Source organism: Syngnathoides biaculeatus, chromosome 8 (assembly GCF_019802595.1).
Source record: "Syngnathoides biaculeatus isolate LvHL_M chromosome 8, ASM1980259v1, whole genome shotgun sequence".
Classification (NCBI taxonomy): domain Eukaryota; kingdom Metazoa; phylum Chordata; class Actinopteri; order Syngnathiformes; family Syngnathidae; genus Syngnathoides; species Syngnathoides biaculeatus.
The window spans coordinates 22,679,056-22,698,647 of record NC_084647.1 but is presented as its reverse complement, the minus strand read 5'-3'; the positions used below and the strand labels follow the sequence as shown (position 1 = coordinate 22,698,647).

The 19,592-nt window shown below is 41.6% G+C and overlaps 2 protein-coding genes across 3 annotated transcripts; both read right to left on the bottom strand.

Annotated features, from left to right (window-relative positions):
• Nucleotides 1-801: 801 nt before the first annotated feature.
• On the bottom strand, nt 802-7,249 carry zgc:112083 (uncharacterized protein LOC550461 homolog). 2 transcript variants are annotated; one of them, XM_061828206.1, is made up of 11 exons: nt 7,043-7,182; nt 6,551-6,721; nt 6,209-6,435; nt 5,861-5,972; nt 5,639-5,791; nt 5,481-5,555; nt 5,257-5,367; nt 5,056-5,176; nt 4,842-4,980; nt 4,637-4,761; nt 802-2,610 (listed from the first exon to the last, which is right to left on the bottom strand). In XM_061828206.1, the coding sequence occupies exons 2-11, from the start codon at nt 6,699-6,701 to the stop codon at nt 2,241-2,243; spliced, it is 1,584 nt and encodes a 527-aa protein (XP_061684190.1). In that variant the 5' UTR covers nt 6,702-6,721; nt 7,043-7,182; the 3' UTR covers nt 802-2,240. The 2 variants fall into 2 exon arrangements, with proteins under 2 accessions (XP_061684190.1, XP_061684191.1); XM_061828207.1 differs by lacking the exons at nt 5,257-5,367; nt 7,043-7,182 and adding an exon at nt 7,183-7,249 and having other exon boundaries at nt 806-2,610.
• A 1,828-nt stretch (nt 7,250-9,077) lies between these two features.
• Nucleotides 9,078-19,543, bottom strand: LOC133504911 (microtubule-associated protein 6 homolog). The gene is made up of 3 exons (XM_061827652.1): nt 18,512-19,543; nt 14,186-14,402; nt 9,078-10,452 (listed from the first exon to the last, which is right to left on the bottom strand). The coding sequence occupies exons 1-3, from the start codon at nt 19,306-19,308 to the stop codon at nt 10,261-10,263; spliced, it is 1,206 nt and encodes a 401-aa protein (XP_061683636.1). The 5' UTR covers nt 19,309-19,543; the 3' UTR covers nt 9,078-10,260.
• Between the last annotated feature and the right edge of the window lie 49 nt (nt 19,544-19,592).

Genomic DNA, 19,592 nt, shown 5'->3' with positions numbered 1-19,592 from the left:
ATGGGAAAGAGTAGTGGAGGCTAGACTCAGGACAGAAGTAAGTATCTGCGAGCAACAGTATGGTTTCATGCCTAGAAAGAGTACCACAGATGCATTATTTGCCTTGACGATGCTCGTGGAAAAGTACAGAGGTCAGAAGGAGCTACATTGTGTCTTTGTGGATCTAGAGAAAGCCATTGACAGAGTACCAAGAGAGGAACTGTGGTACTGCATGCGTAAGTCTGGTGTGCCAGAGAAGTATGTTAAAATAGTACAGGACATGTATGATGGCAGCAGAACAATGGTGAGGTGTGCCTTAGGTGTGACAGAGGAATTTAAGGTGGAGGTGGGACTGCATCAGGGATCAGCTCTGAGCCCCTTCCTGTTTGCAGTGGTAATGGATAGGCTGACAGATGAGGTTTGGGTTAAGGGTAGCTGAGGCTGGTAAGACTTTATTAGCCACAGTGAAACGAGTACTGTACTGGCATCGGTTGATGGGCCACTCACTTCTGCCCACCCCCCCACCCCCAAAAAAAAAAAAAAAAAATCCATATTAGTTTGCAGAGGCGCACAAGGAGAAAGAACTTGCCGTAATTTCTGGCCTACAGAGCGCACCAGATTATAAACATCACCCAGTACATTTGTAAAGGAAATACCATTTGGTACATACATAAGCCGTACCTATGTAAAAGCCGCAACTGCCCATATTGAAACCCACATTGAAACACGAAATCTTTTATATTTAAGAAAGACAGTACACAGTTTTCCAAGTTTTAATACTTAATCTTATTTTAACATAGCAACAACATGGTAGCACAAACAATACTGGTTTAAAAAAGAAAAACAAAAAAACATACCGTAAAAATAAAACAGCGTCGGCAGCTACACAGTAGCAACACAGTAGCGCAGCACTAACATGGCCGGTCAAAAAAAAACATACCTAAATCACTGGGACACGGCAGTAACACACAAGCAACACGCTAGCGTGACGTTAATGCTAGCACCCTGCTAACAGCACCGGTCAAAAAGAAAAACTTACTGGTAAAAGTCATTTCCTCGGCACATATATTCCCCCAGCCTCATTCTTACCTTTTCTGCTCGAGTGCCCCCTTGTGACCGTTAGAAAAAATGCACAAATTAGCCACATCACCGCAGGGTTGAAAAGGTGTGAAAAAAGTCACGGTTTATAGGCCGGATATTGCGGTAATTTTACGTACAATGTCCTGCAATCTGACAAAACTAAAATTGAACTCCTTGGCTGCAATGTCCTTTCATGTGAAGGGGGGAAAAAAAGGAATCTGAAATATGATGGTGGCAACATCATTTTGTGGTGATGTTTATTAACACGAGGGGTTGGTGCACTTGACAAAATAAATGGCATCCTGAGGGAATGACGAGGAAATAATAAAGTAATGTCTCATGACATAAGATGGGAAGTACAAGTACTGTAATTTGGGTAGTTCGAATTGGCAGAAGTTAAGTCTGATTTCATATCAGACACTGAGTTAGTCATTAGTGTATGTAAACTCGTTTCAAGTGTACATCAGGTTTTCGTAAGGAGACTCCGCTACGAGGCCAAACTTTCTCCGTTTGGCGAGGAACTTCACATTGTCGCTTTGAAGGCTTCTTTCAAAGCAGCCGTCCTCCGTTCCAGAATGCGGATACGAGCGAACGAGCCAGTTTGGATTGATCCAGGGAAGGAGAAGGAGCCATCGCGAAGCTTCATCCAATCAGCATCTTATGCTCAGCCTAATTGGATCAAATTAAAGCTCAGCCCAGTTTGCGAAGGGCCATTCGGGACACACAGAGCATCGATTATTAAGGTCTGTTCTTCTTAAATTTATAAATATATTACAATATAAATGTATGCATATAGTTTGGACTTACTTTTGCATGCTTCTAAGACCTTTACTGTATTTCATACAGTAAAATCAACTTCACAAGTCTGCAATAACAATACTTTTTTTCCTTTAACTTATAAATGTGTTTTTTTTTTTATTGTAAAATCACTTATGTATGGTTGAATCTGTCCCAACTGGCTGAGGACTCGATACCCAGGTGTTTATTAGGCATGTATCATCGCCTGATAATGCGACATCAGCTCATACAAAAAAAAAAAAAAATTTAAAAGATACAAAAGCACACGTGTAACTAGAAAAGCAGAAGTATACCTCACTCAATATTGAAAATTAAAAAAAAAATTCATCTGGAACATTGCTAATTCAAGTCAATACCCAAACAATAAAATGAGGTCGAAGCTGTCACACGACGTCCATCCCCAGGCCCCTCGCCACCGCGGTGAGGGCCCGCACGGCTCCAGACGTGCCGGCGGGGTCGCACTCCTCCTGGCCGCTCCCCCCGAGGTCGTCCTCGATGTGCGGGATGGCGCTCATGACGCAGTAGACGGGGGAGTCGCCGCAGCCTCCCCGGGGGCCGGGCCGAGCGGGCGCGTCCTCCGCGGAGGGGCGCCCGCTGTCCGGGGTGACGGCGGCCCTCTCGCTGCGACTTCGCTGACTCTTGCGGAGGCTGACGGGCTTCTTGTTCATGTTCTTCATGATCTCCTTGGTCACCTCCTCAGTCTCCACACGCACCATGTTCAGCTTCAGAAAGCCGTCCACGTCCTTCCTGTAGCTGAAAAAGAGTCACCGTCGTTATATTACCGGAAATGAAAATTGTAAAGACCTATTACAATATACTACAATAGTGCGCCAGTTCACCTATAACCTAGAGGACCAGCGCATTATAAAAATGATAGATATTTATGTTTATGAATCATGTATTTTTTCCAAATAATTACATATAAAAAATGAAAACATTACATAGATTTAGTGTTCAAATATTAGATTTTCTTTTCATTATATAACATTTTCTAAGTTTGAGTAACAATTATTAGTTTAATTATCATCATCATGAATTATTATTATTAATTATTAGTATTTTGGTATTCATTAAACAGTTTTGAATATTGAATATTTTTGTAAAATAAAATTCAATGTGTATTTTGCTTACTTTTTCAAGGTGTATTTTTGTCTCAAATCCAAAATATATACTTTATATTTTTTAAATCTTTTCTTAAAGTATGAAGAAATTACAAAGAAAAAAAAAAGATTTTGTTCTACATTTTTAAAAGTGACCAATAGCGCCGAGATGGCCTACACCAACAACTTCCCTGTGTAGTTTTTGCTCAAGAAGATGAAACTGGCAATCATTTCCAATAACCTCCATGAAGCTGTCAGTAACTACCCATTTGCCCTGAAAATTTCCCTTCTTTTGTAAAAGTGATGTCAAAGTTTTACATGTCTCCATGTTTTGGTGTGCCGTCAAGATACAGAATTGGGGACAACATTGGCTGCATACCCCGTGGAGACAAAGGAATTTACAAGACTATCTAGTAGCTACATTTATTAATGTATTCTACATATCAATGCCAGCAGGCAGAATTGACCCACTTCCAAAATTAGAACTTTTCAGGGTTATTATTTTGTCGATCAGTCTGCCACAGTCAGACGATGCCACCGTTTATACAAAAAGATTTCACAAAATCAAATGCCTGTCTCAGGTCATCTTTCCTAACTCTTTCCAAAGGGAAGCGATGTGCTCAAGAGAATGAACTGACGAAACCCATGTGCAGTTGAAGCCAGAAATTTACATACAAAAATGTATGTATGTAAATGAAAAGAAAATGAATGAATGAGAAAGTTCTCTCGTTGTGGCATTTAACAAAAGGAATAATTTGGTAAAAATGTAGGATCATGTAGAAATAAATATGTAAATATAATTAAACAACTGCTCCTGCCTGCAATGAAGAATGCTTTGCTCTGCTCTACATAACGTGGTCGCAAATGTAGGATAAACGGGGGGGAAATGTAGGAATAGCTGTGAATATAACTATCATACATCTGCTTCCAAAAAAGAAATGCTTTGCTCTGCTCTAGATAACGTGGGAGCTGCCTAGTAGGAGATCGCACAAGAGCAAAATCATCACAATTGTTAGAACCAGGACCACTTGTTGTTTGTTAAAGAAATGATGACCACACATGTCGTCAGCAATCTTCCACACAGACACAAACAAACAAGTACACTTTGTTTCCAACTATGTTTTGCTCGCCCGTCTCCTTTTTGTAACATCGATGTAAATAAGGGGCGTCTTGAAACTAAATGAATAGACTTGCTGAGGAGAGGATAATCAGAGGGTGCAGTGGTGAACTGTACGAGACGGTTCCTCTCCTCTCTCCTCGCGAGACTTGAACTGGTGTCTTTGCTTCCTTTTTGTCCAGTTTCATGAATGTCTAATTTCTAAACCTGACAGTGATACTGACTAACCTGGAACCAGTTTTCTCTGATTTGACTTCAGACAGTGACACGCACACACAGACGCACACAAAAAAAAGGGTTTTCCACAGTGTATGTAAACTTGTGGCTTCAACTGTACTTTTCTATAACAAATATGCAAAGACCATTTAAAGCCTGAATATTATCCCAAAAAATCTTTTGAATACTCGAACGATATTGAAATATTTGTACTTTTTCTTCAACTTTGTGTGTGATATCAATTTTGTCTTGTTACCAAACATGGTTCCTTGGTTTCGAAAGGCTGAGCGGCGTCCATTTTGCCCCTTTTACGTTACCAAAAACGGTCGGTAAAGATGTCACCAACCGGAATCGCGAATGTCCCGAGGGCCACTTCAGCTCATGTTTCTTTCGCAGGTGAAGAGTGAGCGTGTAACACCAGGAGAACACTTTGTCGCAAAGGTGACATTTGTACTTGGACATGCCCCCGACCTGCACACGACACATGACATCACTCATCTCTCCGGCGTCAACATCAGCACGACAATCGGGTGGCCAAGCGGGCGACGGACCTCGTGCACCCTCTTGAAGTGATGGTTCATGGTCTGGAAGGTCTGACAGGAATATTCGCAACCTTCCACAGAACAGTGGAACACCGAGCCCTCGTTGTGGACGTCCGTGTGCTTCTGGAGGTCTCGCTGGTTCTTGAAGCTGATGGGAAGAAACGTGACAATGATAAAGTGTCTACAGGTATTACTACAAAAGAGCGTACGCGTGGCGGTGTACCTTTTCTCGCAAAAGTCACAAGGGAAGGGCCGCTCGTCGCAGTGTCGGAACCGAATGTGTATCTTGAGGGCGGCCAACGTCGTGCACGTCATGTCGCAGAAGGGACACTTAACCTGATTCACTGCAACACACAAAATAAATTAATTGTATGACCCAATTGACTCTTGGCTGGAGACTTTTTGTAAATAAAGGCGGACTAACAGCTCTCTGACTTGAGGGTCAGAATTCTCGCTGATAGAAAGGTGTTCAAATACTTATTTGCAGCTGTCTGTACGTCTGTTTTCAGATTAGCACGGTGAACTCCTCCTTCCCCTAAACATTGTGTGTATAGTTACTACGGGTTTTCTGATGGCGACAGCTTTGACTACGTTCCAAATATAACTGATCTTTGAAGATGAGTGCACAATAATAGTGTCAACGATTACCATGCTGCCGTACGTGATCGCGGAGCAGTCTCTCACTGGAAAAGGCTTTGCCGCAGTGTTCACACACAAGTGAATCTGAGAGAACACATTTAGGAATATGAGAACAGCGCCAAAGAAGCAGGCAGGATGCAGTCAGGCGCCTGGAAGGCTCCTCTCACCCACTGGCCGGGCCTGCCGGTGGAGGTGGTCGAAGAGCTTGGTGTTGCTGGAGAACATGCTGCCGCAGGTGGGACAGGCCACCAGTCTTTCCTGCGTGTGACTGCGCATGTGTTCTCTCAGGCGGTAGCGGATCTTGAAGAAGGCGTCGCAGCCTGACGGGACCCGACAAGGTTAGTCAAGTACCGCAGAGCGAAGCGTGGACCTGGTACGGCGAGTCTTACTTGACCAGCGGCAGTGGAGAGCCTGTTGTTGACAGGAGAGCTGCTGCTGCTCTGCGCTTTCCACGTGATTGTCCACGTGGCGGTAGAACCACTCGGGGTTGGTAAACGTGCTCTGAAAAGTAGGGAAGCGTATCCTTAACAATACTACCGATATTAGCGATACTGTTTATTGGGCCGGTACTTTAAAAGTATTCTTATAGGTACACGGTGGAGCAACCGGTTCGAGTGTCAGTCTCACAGTTCTGAGGACCAGGGTTCCCTACTGAAACCCATCTGGAACGTATCCCCACCGAGATGACTTTGTTCTCTGTAATGCATGACTGGTAATGTTCCCCATGAGACGCGTACATCACAGCTCTCCCACTGGCACTGGTGTCTGTCGGAGCCCTCGGGCAACAGGTTGTTGTTGTGGGCGGCCTGGTTGCACGCGGGCAGGTCGGGGTGGGACTGGAGCAGCTGCGAGCCCACGAACTTGAGCTTCCCGTGGTAGTTGTGGAAGTACGCGTGCGCCTCCAGCTCCACCGAGCTGCCCATGGAGATGAACTCGCAGCCTTTCCACAGGCACGCATACTCGTCTGGAAAGCGCAAACAATGCGCTCGGTGCAATATGTTACAGAGAAAATGAATTACACGATTCAATTGAGCACATTCGTGCGAGGCTTTGACTGAAGTACTGTCAGCCTGACTCACCCAAGTCTTCCAAGGCGTCCTTGTCCCCCAGGTAGTCTCTCAAATGCTCTGACATGTGGTCGCTCAGCTCCTCCATGCCGCGGCCTCTGTAGTTGCACGACGCCCACTCGCACGCCACCTCAAAGCGGTCCAGCCTTTTGCTGGACATCATGACGGGGGGTGGCTGAGGTGCTGACCACAAAGGAAGACATTTTAGACACTGCAGAACAACCGAAGAGCACTTGATATTGCTGATGGCGTATTTATGAAACAGTTACGGTTGCCACGTAAACATCAACGGATATCAAACTAATATAATACAATTTAATTTATGTTTAAATTGTAACTCAAGCCTTGTTTGTACTGATAGCCATCCACCACTAGTACTAAGATGAGTTAAGTAAGTTTATCAAAGGCTGGAAAGTGCAGGAAATGTAAACTTCGACTATTTCATCTGTCACGTCTGGTCTAATTCTACAGAATCTGACATATGTCCAATAACAAGTGTCATACATTTTTTAGTAATGTACTTCTCATCCACATTAAAACGTTTGCTGAATGTGAAAAAGTTTTTTGGTTTTTAAAGTGACGATTGTTTCATAAATGTTACAATAATGTGCAATATTCTTTACAGATCTTTAATCGACGCCTACCATACAGCAGCTTCGGTTCCCTCTTCTCTCTTGTCTGCTTTTGTTTACTTCCGGGTTGGGAACCCGGAAGTGTTTTGTTCTTCGGGGGACTCTTAAACGCAAAGTACGTTATTGTCTGCCGGTGAAACAGAGCCATCTATCGTCGGTTTTTTGTACTGATCACATTTTTAAAATGCAGTACCGTAATTCAAATTAAGTGGTTAATCAACTTTTGTCAATATTGTTTATGCAGACAATATTGATGACTCGATCATGACAATTAAAAAAGAAGACGTGGCGTAGGCGATCTTTTACTGTAAAAGTGTCCCCACTAATTATTTATTCAATACTTCATGCTGCTCTGCAAGCACACGAGACATAACCGATGAATTATTGATGCAGCTTTATGTCAGGATGACTGGTTTACAGAAAAACACACGACAACTTTCCAGCGAGTACATGAATTACAACAAACTAGGTTATCGGGCCTTTCACCAATAAAAGTTTAGCATTTCTCTGACTTAATTTTTGGGAATTTTGATTTTTTTTTTGTTCTAATGTTACAACTTACATTTTGACATGTTTCATTTTTTCACGGGTATTATTTGTTGTTCTCATTTTTTTGCAAATAAATCCTGTAAAATTAACTTAACCCAACACAATAGTGAACCCCCCCCACCCCTAATATCATAATTATTTTGTAAATTAATTTTTAATTTCGTGAAATGGCACACACATTTTTTTGTCTGTATTATATTTTGTCTTTTTTTTTTTTTTTTAATTCAGAGGTCAGGACCTTGCAGGATTTGTGTTTGTTTGTAGGGGACAGAGCATATACCCAAAGATCCTAATGCAAAGATTTCCATTAAATTAATGAAAAATGAAATGACAAGAAATACTTGTGACTTGCACATTATATTTCTATTACTCTAAAAAAAACAGGATAAGAATTAAAGTTAGAAAACACAAATAAACTCACAACAGTTTACATTCATGTTTTGTTCTTTAATTCAAGTTCATTCCAAACAAGCTGAGAGGCGCACACACACACGGACAAAAAAAAAAAAAAAAGCTTCACAGCAACAAACGCATCATCATCATCATCATCATCATCTGCAGGGGTTTTGTGTTTTTTGTCCGGTTGCATTGTCACCCGAGTACACGGTGATGAGAGAATGCAACGCCGCCCATAAGAAAGCACACCAGTAAATAAAAATAGGGCGGCCTTGAGCACCAGAGAGTGGGAGTGGGTGAACCCTGTGGCACTGTGTGGCGTGAACAGACACACACACACAAACACGCAAACACACACACACACGTGCGCGTTAGTTAGTGCCTTAATGCTGGAGAGATTTCCGAAGGAATTTTAAGAACACACTGAAAAGAAAAATAGTACACCTTTGGAATTAAAGTTGCAATAGGAGAAGGAATTCATAACATTTTTTTTTCTCATTTTACCACTTTTCTTGCAACATTAAATCGTTTTCATACAATATTTTTTGTTGGGCTCCTACATCTTTATTCCTGGGAAATGACTTTTCTGTAATCCTTGGAGGTATAACATGTCTTTTCCTCATAACATTACTTTTTTATTCTTGTAATATTAACTTCATTATATTTTTTGCCATTGTAACATTTATAAAATTACAACTTTTTCTCATGAAAAGACTCTCTCTCACGATAAAATGATTATTCTCATATCATAGGATTACTGTGACATCATACTAAAACTTAACTTTGGACTTTTTTGTAATATACTTACACTTTTTTTAACTTCTAATTAATGCTTGGCGCGGCAAGGTGGTTCAGCTGGAAAGCGTTGGCTTCACAGTTCTGAGGTCCCGGGTTCGATCCCGGCCCCGCCTGAGTGGAGTTTGCGTGTTCTCCCCGTGCCTATGTGGGTTTTCTCTGGGCGCTCCGGTTTTCTCCCACATCCCAAAAACATGAGTGCTGGAACCACCTATCCCAGCTGTCAACGGGCAGGAGGCGGGGTACACCCTGAACTGGTCATCAGCCAATCACGGGGCACATAGAGACAAACAGCTGCACTCACAATCACACCTATGGGCAATTTAGAGTGTTCAATTAATGTTGCATGTTTTTGGGATGCGGGAGGAAACCGGAGTGCCCAGAGAAAACCCACACGGGCACGGGGAGAACATGCCAACACCACACAGGTGGGACTGGGATTTGAACCCCAGCCCTCAGAACTGTGAGGCCAACGCTCTAACCAATTGCCCCACCGTGCCGCCCCATATTTTTAGACATAATAATGATTTTTTTCTCCATAAAATATTACCTTTACTCGTAATATAGCACCATTTTGCACACATGTTGCTTTCCAGTGTGGCCTCAAGAATTCCCACCGAACCTGGAAATTATTGGCCTTGCGTGCGTCGTTGGCGTACATATACTGTAAGAGTTAAATGTAGTAGGTGGGGTTACAAGACTACAGTCTTCTTTTTTGAAACTACATTGTTGTGTTATTATTTTAAACGTGAGACTACGGTTGCAGCGAGGATCACCTTGCCGGTGTGCGTTCACTTCATTGCTTGTACAGCCACTACTAGACTATCATTTACTACTAGACATGCATACACAGTACAACATAGCATATATGGATCCTAAAAGGCTTATTGTACAAGCTAGAATGCATACTGTATACTTGAGGTGGGGGAGGGGGGCGAGGGGGTCTTGCATGCGAGCTGCGGGGAAGTCTAGTCCAATTGATTTGGTTTCTTAGCAACAAAAGATCAGCCACTAGTGGAAAAAATAAAAGGAGCAACAATCGAAGGACTGTAACGAGAAAAAAACGGACCCTTTTTTCCTTTCACAAAATGAGTTTTTACAATCATCGATGCGGAATTGTAGTGTTAAAAAAAAGAAGCCCTTTTGTACACGTACAGCACACAAAGGCATGGCTCTTGGGGACTAATGTGCAAATTAGGTGCTTAAAGAATCCTCCTGGTAATGACGCTGTGATGCTATAAATCGGCACCCTTTACATAAGCCAAAAAGGTGACGGTAAACCAGGAAAGAGGCAGTGAAGCAAGTGGACGGACGGACGGACATGGCGCAAATGGACTGAAGACACTGGCGTTACTGTTTGGCCTCGGCCAGTCTATTGCTGATCTCTTTGTTCTTCTTGGTGACGCTGGCCGCCGCCGCCGCAGCTGCTTCGGCTTCTTTTTTCTTGGCGGACGCGGCCAGCAGCTTCTTCTCCTTTGCCTTCTTCACAGCCTTCGCAGCCACCGTCTTCTTCGGCCTGACGCGAGACGCCGGCTTGTCCGCCTACGAGCGAAGAGCCGTCACAATTAAGTAAATAGTAAATAGAGTTGAGGCGGTTTTCAGCATGCGTAACCATAAAGTGGCCTATGGGTGTTAATGGAGGTTAGTGTCATGACAACTAAACAGCACAAAAAAAGGACTTTTGTGCTTTTTCTTTGAGGGGGGTTGGGGGGGGTGTGTGGCATGATCAGTTTTTACACTCTTAATTAGTTTTAGTTAGTACAGAAATTATGTTCTTAATGTTGATATTAAAAGTCTACACACCCCTGCTTAAATGCCAGGCTTTTGTTAAACAAATTTTAAAAAATAGTCTATGATAAAATGTTAAAAAAAAAAAAAAACAATTGTTCACCATGAATGTCACCCATAACTTTTAGTTCAAATTAAAACAAATGTTTTTGGGGAGAGGAGTGCAAAAGTAAGAAACAACTGAAATAATAGGTTTGCAAAAGAGGATATAGATGTATTCAGATGACGTTTTTTTTAACAGAGCCTAAACGTTTTAAATCTACATTTTGAAATGATGGACAGAAAAATTAAATCTTGGTTTCATTGGACCATAAAAAAAATCTCCCAAAAACATGTAAATTTTTGGGGGGGTTGAGTTGGACAGGATGTAGGTTTTGAAATAATTTCTTTGGCCAAATTTATTTATAGAAAAACTGTCATTTGGAACAGGGGTGTGTAGACCTTTTTTAAAATTCACTGTATGTTATACAAATATACTGTAAATATTTTGGTAACATTCCACTTTAAATCCATTCTTGCATGCTCAGACACCACCAAATTATAGAAATATAAGTACAATTTTCCAGGTCAAACATTGGCAACTACAAGTTTACTATAGGTTTTTTTCTCTTAAAATCACAAATAATTCCCTTGTAATAATATTGATGTAATCTTTCAACAGTCACCTTCAGTCTTTTTTATTTTTAATTACAATCTATTCTCCTCATAATAGTACAACATTTCATCTACGTAATAAAATGTAAATTAAGACTTTTTCTTCATTCTCATAAAATATTTTTTTTCTCTTATGAAAGTCTTTAGTCTAGTAAAATTCAAACTTTGTTCTCATAAAACTGCAACTAATTTTTACTTGATGATAAGACTTTAATGAACATTTTAAAAATTAAATTAGGACATTTTCTTACAAAAAAAAATGTTCTTTAACTTTAGCAACTTTATTCGCATACATTCAGAACTTCTTTTCTCATAAAGAAAGACTTTAATTTTGTAAAATTAATTTTTACATTTATGTTTTTTTTTGGAATTGTATTATTTCCAGCATTTTAAAATGGAGCATTTCCATCTTGTAATATTATATACTGGTGTGTGTGTGTGTGTCTCTCTCCCTCTCTCTCTTTGCATATATATATATATATATATATATAATATAGGGTGTCCCCAAGAAATGTATACAGACTTTAAATATTGACATTTGTAAATTGTTTTACATGTTAAAAATTATTTTAATAGTAATAAACATCAAGTTTATTTAAAGTGTGTATACATTTTTTGGGACACACTGTATATATGTATATATATTAGATAGATAGATAGATAGATAGATAGATAGATAGATAGATAGATAGATAGATAGATAGATAGATAGATAGATAGATAGATAGATAGATAGATAGATAGATAGATAGATAGATAGATAGATAGATAGATACGAGCAAAAAAAGTGACGGTAAAACATACTCACACGCACACAAATACATACAGTGGGTGACCCGGGGTCCAATTTCAAGCACTTTGTGATTCATGACGGGTGCTCTAATGAAGCTGTCAAGCACTGCATACACAGTACAGTACAGTATACAGTACATGGCATCACCAAAACCTGTGCGACACGATTGCGGCCGTCTAAATAAAAACGGATGCCTTCGTAGAACTGGACGAATAAACAAAATTGTCGCAAATGATTGACAGGACTGATAAAAAGAAATGAGGGGATGCAGGATCGTTCATAATGATCGTAGTAATAAGGCAGTGGTGAATACGGGACTGAGTCTCGTAGTGCGTGTGTGCTTGTGTGTAGTCTGAGGTGAGCCTCCATGCTTTTCTAACGGAAACACACCTGGCTACAGCAGATTTAGGACAGAGCTGCTCTCAGCCTCTGACACGTCCTACGAGAATAAGAGAGGGAGGGGCTACATCAACACAAAGACACGAAATGCGACAACTACTGAATTTACGTTAGGAATGGAAAAGTTCAAACAGCTCAACATCATAACACTATCTGATGTTAGAATGTGATGGATAGTATAATCCATAAAAGTAAATAATACAAGCCTAACACCTCCACGAAGGCAACAACCCCCCAAAAAAATTGGATACAATTTTAGAAGATGAATACGTCCATTCATACATAAGCAGTATTTTCACTTAGAAATTAAATCCCACAAAAACATTTTTTTTTACTTTTTATAAAAAGATTACACAGTTTGGACAAACCTCTTATGCATCATCATGATGATGTTATTATATTACAGTACATGACCCAACCTCACAAGTTTAAACTAAAGTGGAATACATTCCTGATCAATTAATTTTAAGAAAATTTAAGTGAAGCACATCTGCCTAACAGTTCTGAGGTCCGGGATTCGAATCCCGGCCCCGCCTGCATGGGACACTCTAAATTGCCCCAAGGTGTGATTGTGAGTGTGAGCTGTTGTCTGTCTCTATGTGCCCTTCTGAATGGCTGGCGACCAGTTCAGGGTGTACCCTGCCTCCTGGCCAGTGACAGCTGGGATGGGCTCCAGTGCTCCCCGCGACCCTTATGAGGATAAGCTGCTCAGAAAATGGATGGAAAGATGGAAAATCTATATACTATATACTCTGCATATGAATGTTAGGACATTTTTATTTAACAACATATACATTATACACAAATGTATACATTGTATACATTTTTGCTTTTCTGTTTTACTCTTTTTTTCATCCCTTCCAATAATGAAAATATTACAAACTGTACTCACCAACTGTGCAACCTCATTGAAATGTGTGCATTTTAGTAATTAGTACGTGGGACTAAAGTACAACATTAATTTTATAATGTGAAAAAAATGTTTAGCATTATATAAAATGCTAAATGCGTGTATATTTTTAAATAACCAAATGCATTTTATATGTTGAAATGTTTGTTTTTTCATTTGCCCTGCAATTTTATCAAAAGTGGAAATACAATCCTGGAAAATTTACTCTTAAAAATTGAAATACACACATTGTTATATTATTTTTTTTTTTAATTTGAAAAGTAAATACATGAAACCTCTCATTATTTTGTATTATCCTGGTGACAAACAAAGCAAACTATGATTTGTTTGGTATTTGATTATCAAAAAATATCCTCAATCTTAAAAACTAAAAAAAAATAAAGCATTTCTGCTAAAAAAAAAAACCTAAATATTATTATATGGACAAAATTACTAAAAAAAACATTGCGATTGTAGTTTTCTTACAGTGTAAAAACTTTATCATGGTGAAGGGTATTTTGGTTTTTGCTTAACAACTTTCAAAAATCATTTTCATTTCTGAATCTCGTTGGGTTGTACATGTCCCCCTCAAAATGTGAAAATCAAAAATGTAGTCATTGAAAGGTTGTGTAAAAAAGGATATCCAATGAAATAAGGGAAAGTTATTGACTGAGATGACCTCACAGTGTCAAAACGGCGTGAGGGTCCGTGGGTGGGGTATGCGTGTGTGGGCCGGGGGGAGGCCCACTCACCTTGGGGGTCTCCTTTGCGGGCTCGCTGTACAGGCTGCGTATTCGCCTGCGCTCCAGCAGTTTGTTGTCGGCCGGCTGGGCCTTGACCTGCTCGCCCCTGAAGGTGGCGCTGTAGCTGGTCTCCAGACTGGTCTCCTTCTCCACCGGGGGTTTGTACTGGGACGCCGCCTTGATGGGCTTGACCGGTTTCACATCCTTGTAGGCCTTGAACTCGGTTCTACAAGAACACATCGACGTGATGATGAATGTCTTGAGTGGAAGCTCTTCGCTGTAGTGGAGGATTTAGTGTCCCCGGGGAGCACTTGGGCTTGATGGTCCGAGCTGTTCATCTGGTTAATACTGTAGTAACTACAGAAGACTACAAATACACATGCGGTGGAACACCCCAAAACTCGCACAAGTCAAATACTGTACTGGAGAGTTAAGTTCCTTTTTCGGCTTATCAGTATGGTGTGACGGTCTGAGCGCTCCCGGTCCTCCAACGTCTCTTTGTGAGTAATGCGCATGCGTGTATTTTAATGCGCATGTGCATATATTTTGTAAACTTCCGGCCAGTCTGAAACATCGCCATCCATGCTTCAGCATGCGGCATTCGACAACATGTCACAGAGTGTTCATGTTCGCTATGGACGTCTCAGAAAGGCGAACACAGCAAACGTACATATATGTGTATATCTTTTTTTCATCAACTTTTGTTTTAAGGTTAGGTTAGGGTTAGGATATAACGTGTGTTAACTCCCTCTATGTAGAAGAAGGGGAACTATGAGACCGGGAGATTTCCCAGTAAGCGTCTGCTACGTACCCAGAGTTCCCCCGTTAGTAACGCGTGCGCATTCATCACAAAAGAGACTTTTCAGCACGGGGGAGCGCTCAGACCGTCACAACAGCAGTAATATCATTTATTCCTCGCAGAGGATACAGAATATATGCATGTGAGTACTGTGATACATTTGGGTTTAGATATTTATTGTAGTTTTGCATATCGTATGGTTAGGATTCAGGTAGCAGATGCTACAGTTAAATACATAATTTGTAATTCACTTACTTTTAATGTTTAGTTTGACAGCAAAGTTCAGCCGGCAGTGTCAAAAAGCGCCTTGAAGCCTCTGGAAAAAATATTTACGATTTACGATAGCTGCCAAAATTCCGCTTGTTTGAAGTGACTTAAGTCACTTGCCACCATACTGCACTTGAATGTAAGGATTGCACTTGCAAGTCAAAGCAAAACATAGGCCCGTATCTCAAATCAGGTCACTCGTATCTCAAGACGACGATTATTCAACACGACATGCGTGGGACTGCAGAATATTAGTGCGTGTGGAATAATTATCACTGCGAGGCAGCCATTTTCATTTGCCCTTTGTTGCCATCCGGAATATTCAAGTTATCTGATGAAGTCCTGGTTCAAACCATCATCGACGTGGGACCTCAGTGAACAGCGACAAAACAAAAAATACCTCGAGTGTGTTCTGCTTTTTCTTTGGCTTGTTTTGCGTTTTCCCACAGACAGTTATGATCCCTTTTTGAGATGTTTAACTTGGGCAGTTCTTTCAATTACCAGCCTGGAAAAAAGGCCACCGACGTAACGCAACATAAATATTCGTCTAAAGAGCGTCATATTGACCGTCCGCTGTGTAAAGTACATTCGCGCGGTTCCAGCCTATAAAGCTTTAACTGCTCTATCACGCCATATTCATGTCTTCCGTGGAAAGAGATCACGGGCCGATCGCCGTGCAAGCAGCCTCCTAGCAGTTTACTCCATTATTCATTTTTGCCCTACATCCCATTCATTAGCTTCTGAATGCAGGAAGCCGACCCTCCAACGTGATTAGAGAGAGAGCAGCACGCGCATGATTACTGGACAGGCACAGCCTTTTTTTTTTTTTTTTTTTTTTTTGCTGGCTTCATTCGTCCTACATGCAACATTGATTTGGTAGCATTGGAAGGGAGGAGCCAATCAATACATTCGCCTTATCTCGACAGAAATATCGCTCACAGAGGTCATAGGGGGTCTTGGAACAGGAGAATGTGTAATAAGCCAAGTCACTGTGCGACTAGATCCCCCGTATATGTAGCAGCATAAATTCACCTCGGGATCTGCCCGTATCTGTACTGTATAGGGTTGAGTTCTATTACTTTATAGGTACATTTCATTCGTCATCACTTATGCAGTTAACGGGTGTAATGTAACTATAACTTAAAACCATGTGATCACACCCAAGACACGATAAATGAAGACAAAGATGGCATTTCCATCAGTAACAGCCTTCAGTCCAATACAGTACACGCCATGCCTCGAATAATCGTCAGGTTGTGTTTTTCCCAATGAAAACCTTGAATTCACTTAAAGCTGAGTGATTACTCCTACACAAAGAAATAATGACAAATACAATTAATGGTGGGTTGTCCAATGCAATAAATAACTGCTGGATCTCAAAGACAACAAAATAAAAACAGATGGTGCCTATCGAGCTCATGCACGTGACGTCACCATTTTCACGGCGCCATATTGCCTGTCAAAAATAGCTGCTTGACAGTGTGGTGGACATTGAACCGGAGCAGGATATTCACAATGGCCGAGACTTGTTGTGCTGTTGGTAGTTACAATAGACGAGACATATATTCAAAGAGATCATTTTAGAAATACCAGCTGAAAAGATGGAAAAAAAAAAAATCGCTAGATTTAGGCAATTAAACGTGATGGATGGTGCCCAACCAAATACACATGCCTGTGTAGAGATCGCTTCATTTCAGGTAGGAATTAGTCTTCTCAATCTCAAATTAGCAAAATATATTTACAATGGCAAGTTGGCTCATTTGAGAACAATGCGTATTTTAAAAAAAAAACGACAGGGAGTCATCTCCAACGTACACGAAGCATGTTGTGGCCACACGATAATCTTCAGTAAACTTCTCTGTGACAGATGTTTTTTTTTTTTTTTAAAGATGCATTGTTCTCAAATCAGTCCAATGCGTTTTTAAAAAAGGAAAATAAACCGTTGGTCACAGTGATGTTTACGTAGGTTAACATGTGGCCACAACACACTTTCGTTTAAAGCTGAAGCCTACCCCAGTGTTTTTTTTTTTTTTTAAATATGAATTGAACTCAATTGAACACAATGCATATTTAAAAAAAAAAAAAAAAAAAAAAACCTCTGTCACGGAGAGGTTTACCAAAGTTTAACGTGTGGCCGGAACACGCTTCATGTATGGTGTCTTTATTTTTATTATTTTCCAATCATGGTTAATGAATGTGAGTTGGTGTAAAAGCAGGGGTCATTTATTTAAATATTTGTATTTGTACTGAAAAAATCTGAGCGGCTCCATCGCTATGCTGGATTTATTCTGGATTGAGAACGGATCCACAGCGAGGAAGTATTTATATGCGTCCAGACTTTTATACGCTTTCAAACTCTTCCGTGTAAATCTCGACGACTTACTCACCAGATCCATGTGTAGATCCAGTTGTCCAAGACAAGCGGAAGCCGGTTAACAGTCCAATTCCTTATCGGCAAAAACATCGACTTCGGCATTAAATATGGGTCCTCTATGCCAAGTGTCTCTCGTTTTTCAACGTACATTCATTTATTATCACCTTCTAAATGTCTAACGGTATCAGACAAAACTCTGAGCGTCGTGCTATAAGACGTATTGTCGTCTCCAAGCGACTTGGTATTGAACCGGCAATATGGCCAGTGACATAATTTGCTGACGTAGGTCCACGAGCTTGATAGAAAGCTATAAATGTACCTTTACTATTGCTGATAACGCATGGCATCTGTAAAGTCGACTGTGTTTACCGTCGAGAGAGAACGTCCCGCTGGAAAAATGGAAATAATGAACTGTTTAGTAACTATAGTAAGTGCATGCGTGTGTGTGTGTGTGTGTGTGTATGGCAACATTTTTAATATATAAAAGGGGTTAGAAAAATCCATCAAATTAGAAAGTGACAAGTGATAGTATTAGTGGTGAACATCGAACATTGGAATTTGTATTTTAAAAACTGCATTGGACAAATGAAGGCCTTAGACTTAATAAATGTCAAGTACTCTCTGAAGTTGAGTAAATATGTAGTTTAGGAAGTGTGGTATGACATGGAATACAGTATAACAACATCCTAATATCATCAGTACCAAGTATGGAATATTTGAGATATAATGGCTTTAAGTGATGGATGATGTGGCGTTCAGGGACCGTATGTTAAAAACCAAAAAAAAAAAAAAAAAAAAACTGTCGAAATTTGTAGGGGGACATTTTCGGCATGTTCCGTGTCTTTGAAAAGATGGCGAAGGTTGTTGGGAACCGTGACAAATGTCTCGGCGTTACCTGTAGCTGCTGCCGGAAGAGCTCAGGGTCTGCTTGATGTGCCTGTTGAGCGCGTCGGCGGCCGCCCTGTCTTTGCCGCTCCCGGGCGCCTCTCGGTCTTTCCTCTCGGCCGACTTGTCCCTGCCGGCCGGCTCCTTGGCCTCCTTCTCCTGGAGCTTCTCCTCCAGCTCGCTCTTTTCCACCCCGCTCTCGACTTCGGCGCTGCGGCCGGCGGTCGCGGTAGTGGGGGGCGGGCCGGCTTTGGGGATCCAGGGGTGGTCGTGCTTCTTCGGGATGGGCCAGGCTTTGTAGTCCTTCTGGTACTGGGTCTCCGGGATGAAGGGTCCGGCAGCGGGTTGGTACTCGTCCCTGGGTTTACAGCTGGGCTCCGGGCGCACTTTCCACGCCTTGAAGTCTTGCCGCATGACGGAGGAGGAGGCGTCCGAGGCGGCAGCGGGCGGTGCCTCGACGGCCTCCGGCTGGCTCTCCGGTTGGCCCTCCGCGGCGGCCCTCCGCGGCTGCTTATGCTGCACGTCCGAGTATTTGGTGAAGACCAGAGGCACGGCGATGTCCCCCTTGTCCAGGTCGCTCCAGAAGCGATTGATGCAGCAAGCTCGCGTAATGCACGGCCAGGCCATGGCGCTTTCCGTCGGTCGGCGGTGGTGCTGATGCAGGATCGGCCGTCGGCACGTTAGCGAGCTACCCTGCTGCTTTCCCTCCTGCGGGATGCCGGAGGGTTCGATGAACGTGCTGATGAGGTTGCACGGCGTGGCGTCAAGGCGACCCCACCCACGTCTTGCACCTGAACGCAACTGCATCCTTAATCCAGCAGAGGGAGGAGGAAACAGTAGTACAGTAGTATGTGTGTCATTCTAGAACTGGAGGCCACAATTTAAAGCAATCCGTACACATAAAACATGGAACTTGTGTAAATTGTACTTGTGCTGAGACAAAATTACAACAACAACAAAAAAGTGATTCCTTAATCTTAACTGCGCTTGAACACTCACTAAATAGCTTTTAAGGCACACATGTTCAGATTTCTAAGACTAAATTCAATTGTCAGATTTGACTTTATCAGTGCGAAAAATATTTAAGGTAC

Bases quoted from the DNA above. Each gene is read 5' to 3' on its own strand.
- zgc:112083 (XM_061828206.1), bottom strand. From the start codon at position 6,701: ATGATGTCCAGCAAAAGGCTGGACCGCTTTGAGGTGGCGTGCGAGTGG. The intron at 5,177-5,256 runs GTTAGTCCGCCT...TGTGTGTTGCAG, and splicing joins GACCCTCAAGTCAGAGAGCT to TGAATCAGGTTAAGTGTCCC. The intron at 2,611-4,636 runs GTTGGTGACATC...ACTCTTTTTCAG, and splicing joins TCGGGACATTCGCGATTCCG to CTACAGGAAGGACGTGGACG.
- LOC133504911 (XM_061827652.1), bottom strand. From the start codon at position 19,308: ATGCAGTTGCGTTCAGGTGCAAGACGTGGGTGGGGTCGCCTTGACGCC. The intron at 14,403-18,511 runs GTAACGCCGAGA...GTGTTCTTGTAG, and splicing joins TCTTCCGGCAGCAGCTACAG to AACCGAGTTCAAGGCCTACA. The intron at 10,453-14,185 runs GTGAGTGGGCCT...CTTCGCTCGTAG, and splicing joins CCGCAAAGGAGACCCCCAAG to GCGGACAAGCCGGCGTCTCG.